The 12,270-nt window shown below is 43.4% G+C and overlaps 1 protein-coding gene across 18 annotated transcripts in view; it reads left to right on the top strand.

Annotated features, from left to right (window-relative positions):
• Positions 1-12,270, top strand: part of NR1H3 (nuclear receptor subfamily 1 group H member 3) — a 58,010-nt gene that overhangs the window by 36,873 nt on the left and 8,867 nt on the right. For all 18 annotated transcript variants that reach the window (XM_039534183.1, XM_039534187.1, XM_039534185.1 and 15 more), the window contains 3 exons: positions 2,408-2,616; positions 2,966-3,145; positions 3,580-3,679. In XM_039534183.1, the coding sequence (XP_039390117.1) occupies positions 2,408-2,616; positions 2,966-3,145; positions 3,580-3,679 (489 nt within the window). The remainder of the gene's footprint in view (positions 1-2,407; positions 2,617-2,965; positions 3,146-3,579; positions 3,680-12,270) is intronic.

The raw sequence follows: 12,270 nt of genomic DNA, 5'->3' as shown, positions 1-12,270 counted from the left end.
AGGTCTAATTACAAAGGATGAATATAAACAAATAACACAAGTATATAGGGACAAAATGAGAAAGGCCAAGGCACAAAATGAGATTAAACTAGCTAGAGACATAAAGAGTATCAAGAAAACAGTCTACAAATACATTAGAAGCAACAGAAAGATCAAGAACAGGGTAGACCCATTACTCAATGGAGGGGGAGGGAGAAATGACAATAATAGAAAATGTGGACATGACAGACGTGCTAAATTATATTTGTATTTCAGTTTTCACCAAAAAGTTTAGTAGTGATTGGACATCTAACATAGTAAATTCCAGTTAAAATGAGGTAGGATCAGAGGCTAAAATAGGGAAAGAACAAGTTAAAAATTACTTAGACAAGTTAGATGTCTTCAGGTCACAGAGCCTGATGAAATACATCCTAGAATACTCAAGGAGCTTACTCAGGAGAGGTCTGAGTCACTAGTGATAATCTTAAAAGAGTTATGGAAGATGGGAGAGATTCCAGAGGACTGGAAATGGGCAGATATATTGCCAATCTATAAAAACAGGAACAAGGACAACCTGGGAAATTATAGACCAGTCAGCGTAACTTCAGTACCCGGAAAGATGATGGAGCAAATAATTAAGCAATCAGTTTGCAAACATCTAGAAGATAATGTGATAAATAACAATCAACATGGATTTGTCATGAATAGATTGTGTCAAACCAACCTAATTGCTTTCTTTGACAGGGTAACAAGCCTTGTGGATGGGGGAAAGCAGTAGATGTGGTATTCCTTGACTTTAGTCAGGCTTTTGATACTGTCTCGCATGACGATCTCATAAACAAACTAGGGAAATACAACCTAGATGGAGTTAGTATGAGGTGGGTGCAGAACTGGTTGGAAAACTGTTCCTAGAGAGTAGTTAACTATGGTTCACAGTCAAGCTCAAAGGACATAATGAATGGGGTCCCGCAGGGATCAGTTCTGGGTCCAGTTCTGTTCAATATCTTCATCAACGATTTAGATAATGGCAAGATAATACTTAGTCCTGCCTTGAGTACAGGGGACTGGACTAGATGACCTCCTGAAGTCCCTTCCAGTCCTATGATTTTATGTACATTTGGAAAGTATTACATTTTAGGGTGCAGTCCAGACCTGGGGTGCCTCATAATGCTTTGGTGCTGTAGCTCCCAAACTGGGCTCCTCACAGATAGCATATAGGTCACATTCTGAGTGTCTGTGTGTAGCCATAGCCCTGGTCCAGCAGCTCTGACTCCAGTAGTATGTCAGCAAACACCAGCTGCACTCTGGCTTCCAGCAGCCTTTGTTATTACTTGCAGGATGACCCCAACACATTCTCAGTCATGAATTTCCCCCCAAAAGCGTGTGTTCTGTACTGACCGGCCCTCTCCTGTATAGTCCAGATATATTAGGTCCATTGCCCCTGTAAGGGGATCAACATACAACAGTCTGCTACCTTAAATGGAGTTACCCAAACAATTCACTACACTGGATTAGTTTTAATTAAAGAATAAAACAAGTTCATTCAACTACAAAGAAAGATTTTAAGTGAGTACAAGTAATGAAGCATTAAAGTAAAAAATGGTTACAAGAAAAATAAAGATAAAACACTTTCTAAACTTAACAAATGAGACTTGGTTCAAGGTGAAATCCCTTACCACATGTTTTCAGTATGTTGCTGATCAAACTCTCAGGCCAAGAGCTGGTCCCAAAGTCCATAGGCTATTTCCTTTGTCTTCTTAAGTAGGAAAGAGAGATGGACTGGGAGAAATAACTTGGGTGTTTTTTGCCTCTCACTTTTATAGTTCAGTTACACTTTGAAATGCATTTTCTTGAGGGTTGCCCATAGTTAATATTCATTCAAATAGTAAAGAAGGCAACATGGTGTCTGGGGGTGAAAGAGGTTGCATGCTGTTTCTTCTCACCTCTGTTTGCTGAAATGCAGATTTTCCTTGTCTCCTGTCTTCCCCCTCTTGCTGTCTGAGGATCCTGTTTACACCTTATATGTAAACTGAGGTAAACACACATTCCTTTGTTTAAGACCTTCTTGACCAGTTCTGCCTAATATGGGCTATGTGGGTTTGAACATATGCCACCAACATCATTTGGGGGAAATCATAACTTTACATATAATTTTGCTACCTACATTTCACCATAAGGATATTGACCAGCAAGTTGTTAGTTTTCAAGTGATACCTTACAAGGCATATTTTGTACAAAGTTGCGTGTAGGGTGTGAATTCTGGGTGCATTCAGGGTTGCATTCTGGCACAGAAAGGCAGCCGTCATCTTTGCCCTGGTTGTGTCCACTGTGTTTCCCTGTATCTGGCAGTTGAGTCCACTGTGTGCCCCTTGCTTCTGGCATCATTGCTTGCTCTCTCACTGCAGCATCTTCTGTCTCCCCCTTTTAGGTGTTTTGTCCGAAGAGCAGATCCGGCTGAAGAAGCTCAAGAAACAGGAGGATGATCAGGCTCGGACAGTGGTTGTGCGCCCAAGCCCCCCATCTCCGCCCAACACCCCCTATAAACTGACACCTGAGCAGTTGGGCATGATAGAAAAGCTTGTGGCAGCTCAGCAGCAGTGTAACCAGCGCTCATTCACAGACAGGCTCAAAGTGACGGTACAGGCTCAAAGGGCAGACTCCAAAATACAGAGGGAAAGGGGAGGCTGGGGTCATGTGCGAAGTGAAAGGGTGCAGCACAGGAGGGCTGTGCTCTTAAGTGTAGGGGGCACGACGTGGGGGTCATACACTACATTTACGGAGGAGTGGCATGAGACAGGGAACATGTGCTAAGCGTGGGGAAGTGCAGGGGATGGGGGGGTTAAGCGCTAAATGTAGGGGTGTCACAGGGGTGGGGGCCATGCACTAATTGTATGTGGGGGTGTCAAGGTAGAGGGTTGGGGGATTGTTTTTCTTTATTCCTTTCTTTCACTGTTCCTTCTCGCCCTTTGTGTCTCTTCTCACCCAGCCATGGCCTCAGGCTCCAGACCCTCATAACCGTGAGGCACGGCAGCAGCGTTTTGCTCATTTCACTGAGCTTGCAATCATCTCTGTGCAAGAGATTGTGGACTTTGCCAAACAGCTGCCTGGCTTCCTGGAGCTCACCAGGGAAGATCAGATTGCTCTGCTGAAGACATCCACCATAGAGGTGAGAATCCAGCCACATCACTATTGACACCAGTAGAGAAGTATGTTTCTCTGGTGGGTGGATTGGATTTTTTTCTCCTTTGGCTTATACTGGGCCAGGTTTGAGCAGTCGCCCTGGGGAGGAGAGATGGAAGGAACCTCAGGTATGGAACCATTATTCCAGTGCCATCCTCTCCAAGCATGGGGTACAGTAGAGAATAGGGCAAGAGCACTGGCTGGGGAGAGCTCCCAGCTGCTCCAGGTGCAGCCTATCTCTGCAGAAGGCACTGCTGAGGATGGGGCAGGATTTACTCTGTAATTTAGAGGGCTACAGGATGGTGGTGAGTAGGTGACTTTTCTACATTGATGCTTCAGGACAAGCTGCAGCTTCTGTAACATTTTTGCTGGATTCACAGTCAGGCTGTGAGTGTGTCCCCCTGGCTCTGTGTGTTTTAGGTGATGCTGTTGGAGACATCCCGGCGCTACAATCCAGAGACTGAAAGCATCACCTTTCTGAAGGACCTGAGTTATAATCGGGATGACTTTGCCAAAGCAGGTGAGCTGAAGCCCAGCTGGTGCAGCAGATAGGTTTTTCCTTTCTCCCCTCTATCCCATGCTGTCCCAGCCTTTGTAATGCAGGCTTCTGGACCCAGGTACAGGGCTTAGGTGAGGTATAGATGGTTGGGAACAGGAACTTGGCAATGTGCTGCTGGGACCTCAGTTCCCACTTAACATGCAGTCGCAGTTCAGTTCAGGTACTAGCCCCAAAGATTGTAGAAGAAACTGGGATGCCAAACTTTAATGATCTCCTCGCCCCTTCCAGCCCCATATTGGGGAAATGTAAGAGACAGGATCTTGTCTTTACTGTCCTGTGGGAATAACGAGAGGGGCTTTTTTCCTCAACTTTTTCTAGGTTATATAGCTGCTTTCAGCTGCCTTACCTGGTTTGAGAAGCGGGATTTAGGGAAGGTATTGTCATTAATGGTCACTGCATAGAGGGCATCTAGATTCAGTGAGCAGAGTTGGAGATTCAGAAACCTAATGTGTGGTGCTGTGACTGCTTGGAAATCCATATTACTTACCTGCCAGTGAACGGTTCACAGCATCCTCTCTGGGGCTTGATTTTCCAGGTGCAGAGGACAGGACTAGGGAACATAGGGTAATGGTCTGCCTTATTATCTGAAACTGGTGCTAAGTTGTTGGAGTATGAGGCTGCTGTGCTGCATAATGCTTGTCTCTCTCATGGAGACCTCTCTGGGAGATACAGCTAGCATGGCTGTGGTAGGGCTAGTTTGTTTGAAAATTCTGTGTTGTATTGGCTCAGGTTGGGAGCTGTAGGAGAGAGGTGACACTAGGATGGCTATACAGTGGTGGTGGTGAAGTGAACTTTATGCCGTAGCTCATTGGTCAGTTTGAGACATTAGGAGACCCGTGTGAGGTGCAAAGTACTACAGAACTGTCATTGTTACTCTGTGGCTTCAAATACTCTAAAGGCTGGGTATTTCAGAAATGCTGATCATCATTAACTCCAGTTGAAGCCAATAGAAGCTGAGAGTGCTAATCATTTCTGAAAAGTCAGGCTTTCAGCTGTCCATCCCCTGATTTCGTATCTGCCCTTAACTTGTGCCCTGTTGCTGAGGCCTGTATGTGGAAGTTCCCCCCCTCACTATGCCTAAGAATTTCCCTTTATGCTCTTGAGGTTCTCCCGAAGACTATTGATTCTGGGGATTTTGATTTGACTCATCCATGAGGGCTCCTGTTAGTTTGCCAGTGGCAAACTATAATGTTTGCAAGATTTACTGAGAGTCTATATAAACAGGTCATCATCAGCATCCTGTCAGAGATGGATTTTATGATGTTTTCTATAAGCCTATCCAGGTACATGATGACCAGACTAAAAAAGTTAGCAGGTCCTGCTCCTGAAGGCCTTACTGTCTAAGGGTTCTGAATAAGATGGTCCTTAAACTTACTCCGTAAGAGCAATATTGTGGACTTCTGTTCTTGCCCTTCTTTTGTAGCTTTCTCATTGCCCTTCATCCTCTTCCTCCCCTGGCGATTGCTGCCCCCTGTTCAGTCCTGTTTCCCAAGTGGCTCGTTTCAAACCCTTGGCTATAACTAGAAGTAATGGAATGAAATTAGGAAAACTTTCCTGACAATTCAGACTACTTTCCGTATCAGAAGATGTATTGCTCAATGGAATCATCTCCCTTGGGCTATAATGGGAGTCCTGTTGCTGGAATATCGATAGTGGCAAATCTCTCCCCCACCAACACACCACTTTATTTGCGTGTGGCCAGAAGATTATGCCCAATCCTGTAGGACTCAGTTCTGGAGACAGTGGTCTATGGGGCTTAACTACTGCAATCCTTTATATTTATCAACAAAGACACACGCTCTGAAAAATCTCTAGCCAATTCAGAATGTAGCAGTGATTCTGCTCAGTATTACAGGTTGCCAGGAACAGATCACCCCGGAATGCACACTCTGCGCTGGCACCCCAATAAAACTAGTTCTGATTTTCAAAGCCCTATGTGCACAGTTGATTGATTTAAATCAATTTTGATTATGATTTATATCAGCAAGCAGGAAACCTTGATTTTAATAGATTTTTAATAATAGATTTTGATCACGTTTTGCATTTGTACTTTTTAGTTATCCCAAAGAAATTGATTTGCAACTAAATATAGCCTTTACGCTAAATTTGGTGCTTCTCCTTGCTAACCCAAGGGATACACTGTAAGCCAGGGGTTCTCAACCTTTTTCTTTCTGAGCCTCCTCCCCCACCCCCCACGTGCTCTAAAAACTCCTTGGCCCACCTGTGCCACAACAAATGGTTTTCTGCATATAAAAGCCAGGGTTGCCATTAAGGGGTAGCAAGCAGGGCAATTGCCCAGGGCTCCATACCCCAGTTGCTCAGGCTTATGCTTCAGTTCCAGGTGGTGGGGCTCAGGGCCCCAGGCTTCAGCCCCACACAGTGGGGCTTTGGTTTTCTGCCCTGGGCCCCAGCGAGTCTAACTCTGGTTCTGCTTGGCGGGCCCCAGACCACTGGTGAGAACTACTGCTATATACATTTATATTAATGTATATAAATGTATATTATATAAAGTTACATTTATTCATATTAATTTTTACATTTTTTATTATTTTAAAAAATGGTGCAAGATGCATTTCTTATTTACTAGGTGATTATTAATTTTTTACTTGTGATTTGTGTCAAGCTCTATTTGGATGGAAATTCAAATTCAATTACAAGTATACAAAAAATAATTAAATTTAGTTTATTAAATGTAATGACCTTAATTATGCTGGAAATAAGGAAAAGTATCAACGTTTATCAAAACACATTTTACTTTAAAAAAATAATTAAACAAAGAAAGAATTATCTGTAGTAAGTGAATTGAAATAATTATTACTGGTCACCAAGTCCGTAAGACTTTAGAACTAGTAGATTTCATCCTCTCACACCTAGTTTCTATTCATAGATTGGAAGAGGAAAACAAACTTTCCTACATTTTCAACTGCCCATTGAGTTCTTAAATTTTGAATTTTAACTAGTCATTGAACAGAATAAATTGAAGTGAAGAAAATATTCTCTCTATATTTGCAGAAGAAGTTACTGCTGTCAAAAGCTGGTTTAGCATTCAACAAACTCTGGTTCTGAGTTCTTACCACCAAGTCAGTAGTTTGACTTTTTTTAAAACTTGGTAGCAAATATGAACTGCTTTATATTTAATTTAAAGGATTTTAGTAGATAATACATTTTATGCCTTCTCATAGGTTGTCAATTTCACATTTAATTTTAAATTACAGGTTTATTTTTTTAAATGAACCTGTATTTAAATTTAAATTAGAAAGAATCTGATTGATAGATTAAAAAACGAACTTTTCCCCCCAATCTTGTCTAAATGGGATTAGCCCTAGTTACCTGAGAGATTCTCTCTATCCCCACCCCGACCACAACCTCCCCACACCAGATATGTTCAACTAGAACAAAAAACCTTGTCAAATAGCATGAAACTTGTGCTTGTGGAAGACTAACCTTCATCTGAGCTGGACTGAAACAATGGAACTCACTGCCAAATGCAGTTAGAATGACCACTATTTTTGCATTTGATGCTAAATGCAAAAAAAAAACAAAAAAAACCCCTCATCACTTCACTCCAGCCTGCCTGCAGTGGTACCCCTATTTATACCAACATGATCATGTTTGTATAGAACAGAGGTCAGCAACCTTTCAGAAGTGGTGTGCCAAGTCTTAATTTATTCACTCTAATTTAAGGTTTTGTGTGCTGGTAATACATTTTAATGTTTTTAGAAGGTCTCTCTCTATAAAAGTCTATAAACTATTATATGTAAAGTAAACAAGTTTTTTAAAGGTTTCAGAGTAGCAGCTGTGTTAGTCTGTATCCGCAAAAAGAACAGGAGTACTTGTGGCACCTTAAAGACTAACAAATTTATTTTAGCATGAGCTTTCGTGAGCTACAGCTCACTTCTTCGGATGCATAGAATGGAACACACAGACAGGAGATATTTATACATACAGAGATCATGAAAAGGTGGAAGTATGCATACCAACATACTTGTTTAAGAAGCTTCCTTTAAAATTAAATTAAAATGCAGATCTTATCAGTTTAGTGCAGTGGTTCTTAACCTGGGGTGCACGCACCCCCTGGGGCAGGGCTGGTGAAAGGATATTTTGCACCCTAGGCAAAACTTCCACTTTGCACCCCCACTCCTGCCCCTTGCACATCGGTTCATTGAGGGGCAAATCCCAACGAGCCTTTATAGACCCCAGGGGCCAGCCATGCCCAGGGGCTGCTCCCCAGCCCAAGTTCCCCCCTCCCTGCCCCCTGAACTCTCCTGGAGGGTGCACAGCCCCCCCATAAGCCCACCCTACCCCACCCAGGTGGCCCCTTTCCTGAGTCCACTCATTGGCTTTGCCAGGCTTGGGCCGCTGCAGCAGCTTGGCAGGGAGGAACACCTTCTGGAGGCACCGGAGAGCCAGAGCATCCCACTTGCGGTAGCAGCGAGCCCCAGCCATGGAGGAGCTGGCGTGGTGCAGGGGGGCAGCAGCCCTACAAAGGCAGTGGCGCCGCTAGCGGGGAGCAGCTGCGCCCCCCCCCACCCCTCCTGCCCAGGCTGCAGCCCAGCACCCCACTGGGGGCTCTTGCAGGGTGCAGTAGATGTATGCAGGCGTCAGCCCCCATGTGCCCCCCAGCTCTCCCCTCGCCCAGAGTTACCATATTTCAACAAGAGCCTGGGGCTAATGTAGTGCCCAAATTGTCTGGGGTGTCACCCAGAAGCATAGCACAAGTTTGAAATACAGGCAGTATAGAGCCAATATTTATAACTTTAAATACAAAAATGATACATGCATATCATAATGCATACATGCATAGCATAATCATAACCAGCAAATTATAACCTTTTCATAGACACGTTACTTGATCTCCTTTGTACAAGATTTGGTGCCACTACAGGACCTTGGTTGCAACAATGATCTCTATCATCACAGTTCATGTCAATAATGTCATACCTAGGCCTAGTGCATTAATCCCACTCTGCCATCTAGGCTGTTGATGTTTTGTTCTAATACCTACTTTTTTGACACCTCAGTTTTTGAGTGTGCCTCATTTTTATTACTTGGAAAGAGTAGATCCAAGGGTTCCTTCCTTGGTGAAGACTAATGTGGAGAAATCTAGTTTTTCTGCAGTACCTTAGGCACTGCAGTTGTTCCCATCATTCCCTGATGGTCCAGCAGATATATTAGTCCTCATTTCCATCATACTTATGGTCGTTTGTTCCTTTCTGTTGGCTTTATTTGGGTTGGATTTCCATTCCCAGAGGCTCAGTGGCTTGAATAACCTCTTGAACTTGGCCGCTTAGTCTAAGGATTTTAATTTCTTCATTTTTGCTTTAGGGCCTGTCTGACTTACTTGGTTCAAATTTTTATTTTTTAAATCTCACTTTCTAATAGTGAGTGGCACCATAGTAATTGTTTGGTAAATTCTTCAGCCTCCCCAGCAATGTTGAACTTAATCATACTGTGGTTACTAACTCTAGTGTGGATGGAATTATTTAACAACTCCAGTTATTCCTTTTGAGAGTGATGGGAAATGAGTCATCAGTCCTGATCCCATTCCCTTGTGGAGTCCTGAGGGATCAGTTCCATTAACTTTGTTCAGTGAAATAAGACACAGTGGGCTGAGGTATCATCATTCACGGAGAATGCTGAGGGATCTAGTGCTGTATCTTTAAGGCCCTACTTGAACTGCAGGATGATTGTCCAAAAATTGTGGCTAACTTGTGGATAAGTCAGGAGAGGAGAGGGGGAAATTGCAGAAAATAATGGATAATAATTATTTGCAGTAATAAGGTCCATTACTTTTCTGCTGTCGACCATCCAAGGCTGAGAACAGGGGCTCCTGCTATCGGCTGCCCAGGGCTGACAGCTGTGGCTTGTGCTATCAGCCCTTCATACAATGGAGAATCCCACTGTTGAAATTGCAATGCTGATCAGTTAGGGCATATGCTCATTTAAAGTTGCACAATGCTCCCTTATAACATTGCTTGGCAGCTGCCTGCTTTGTCCACTGCTTGCAGAAAGAGCTGCCCATTGGAGCTAGCTGGTGGGGGCTTGGAACCAGGGTGTACGAGCAGCCCCCCCATCAGCTCTCCTAAATTCCCTCTGCAACAGCTGTCCAGCCGGCTATCAATTGCTGTGCAGTTGAGCTTTCCCTCCCCACACTTGCCCTGGAGCTTGTCCCAGGAGCCTCCTGGTTGCTTGGGGGGGGAAGAGGAGGAGAAGAGGAGGGATGCTGATGTCAGGATGAAACCTTCCCCCTATTCCTGCCCTCCATCTCTACAGATCAGGCTGTACATGACAGGGCTCAGGCTTGAGCAAGGTTGCTGGCAGCAGCTGCTGTCTCAAGTTGCTGATCTACTTAAAAAGGCAGTGTACTTAAAGGGGCAATGTGCATCTCTCTCTCTCTCTCACACACACACACACAGACAGTCTGTCTGTTTCTCTATGCCATTCTGTGTCTGCTGCCTTGTAGACTGTGAGGTTACATTAACAATGTGTTAACCCTTGAGGGCTTATCAGCTGTGTGCTACTTCATCATTTAGCAGTAAGGCATTCCCTAGGAAAGATCCCACCCTCTGCCTCCAACTCCTCAACCAAGTTTCATAATCATCATTGCTGGATACAGTATTACATTGTTTATATATACATACACAGTATAAGTTTTAATCTTATAGAGAGAGTGTCTGGCAAAAAAATTTCCTGGAACCTAACCCCCCCCCCCCCCCACATTAATTCTTATGGGGAAATTGGATTTGCTTAAACTATAGTGTTAAGTGAGGAGTTACTGTACATCTTGCAAATTCTTAGCATGCATAGGGGATAGCTTTTGGATTCAGAAAGTTGAGGAAACAACTAGGGGGTCATCTATTTTGGATCTGGTTTTGACCAACAGGGCTGAATTAGTTGCGAAAGTGATTGGGAACTGATCAGGATCTGATAGAATTAAGGCTGTTGAGTGATTAAAAAAATTGTGGAATTAAACTATAGAATACCACTTATTGAAATATATTTTGATTTTTTCTACATGTTCAAGTATGTTGATTTCAGTTCTACCACAGAATACAAAGTGCACAGTGCTCACTTTGTATTTTTATTACAAATATCTGCACTGTAAAATTTATTTTTCAATTCACCTAATACAAGTACTTAGTATAATCTCTTTATTATGAATGTAGAATTATGCACAAAAAACTGCATTCAAAAACAAAACAAAGTCCACTCAGTCCAATTTCTTGTTTAGCCAATCCCTCAGACAAACAAATTTGTTTAGATTTGCAGGAAATAATGCTGCCCACTTCTTTACATTGTCACCTGAAAGTGAGAATAGGCGTTCACATGGCACTGTTGAATCTTTAGTACATCTGGCATGCCAACTACACGTCCCTTCATGTTTCAACCACCATTCCAGAGGATATGAATCCATGCTGATGACTCATTAAAAAAAAAAAAAGTATCATAGGAAAGGAGAGCTGCTTCAGTCTTCTCACAAAAAAAAACATGTGACTGGATGACTAGAGAAGTTACCATAGACAATCAAGGGGAAGGGATGCGGATCAGGATAAGTAAAGAACATGTCAGATATTCTGACCAATTTGAATAAATTAAAAACAGTGGGGCTGGATGCTATTTACCTGTGGGTATTGAAGGAATTAGCTGAAGAAATCTCAGAACTACTGGCAATAATTAAGGCTGTGTGTCTATCACAGATTCCCTGACCTCTGCAGTGGCTAGTGCAGCTGGCTCCATGCACCACCCCTGCAGCTCCCACTGGCTGTGGTTCCTGGCCAACGGGAGCTGGTGCTCATGGAAGGGGTATCACCCAGAGGCTCCCTGGCCTTTCTTTCCCCCCCGGAGCTGCAGGGACATGCTGGCCGCTTCTGGGAAGCTGCACAGAGCTGGGCAGGGAGCCTGCCAGCCCTCTCACCCACCCCCAGCACGGGTCCTGGACTATGTGCTGTCAACCCCCCCTAAAGCACTTGCAACCCCCAGCCAAAGTTTTAGTTAGGGGTATATAGTAAAAGTCAGGGGCAGGTCACAGGCTGCAAATTTTTGTTTACTGCCTGTGACCTGTCCATTACTTTTACTAAAAATACTTGTGACTTAAACCTACCCTTAGCAATAATATTTACAAACTCATGGATGATAGGAGAGGTCCTAGGAGACTGGGGCTAATGTAGTGCCCATCTTTAAAAAGGGGAAAAAGGAGGAGCGAGGGCACTATAGGCCAGTTGGCCTGATTTCAATACCTGGGAAGCTACTAGAGCAATGTATAAAACATTCAGTTTGCAAATACCTGGAGGATGAAGGGGTAATCACTAGCAGCCAACATGGATTTACCAAGAACAAATCATGCTAAACCAGTTTGATTTCCTTCTTTGACAGGGTAACTGATGGATAGGAGGAAATGCAGTAGACATAATATACCTGGACTTCATCAAGGCTTTTGACACAGTCCCACATAACATTCCACATTTCTACAGCTTGCTTATCAGACTCAACTGAACTATCGTTAAGTGGATGCATAATTGGTTAAACAACTGTAAACCAAGACTAACTATTAA

The sequence above is a fragment of the Mauremys reevesii genome, linkage group 4 (genome assembly GCF_016161935.1).
Source record: "Mauremys reevesii isolate NIE-2019 linkage group 4, ASM1616193v1, whole genome shotgun sequence".
Lineage (NCBI taxonomy): Eukaryota > Metazoa > Chordata > Testudines > Geoemydidae > Mauremys > Mauremys reevesii.
The sequence above is the reverse complement of the archived record's forward strand: the minus strand, read 5'-3'. Positions and strand labels throughout refer to the sequence as shown.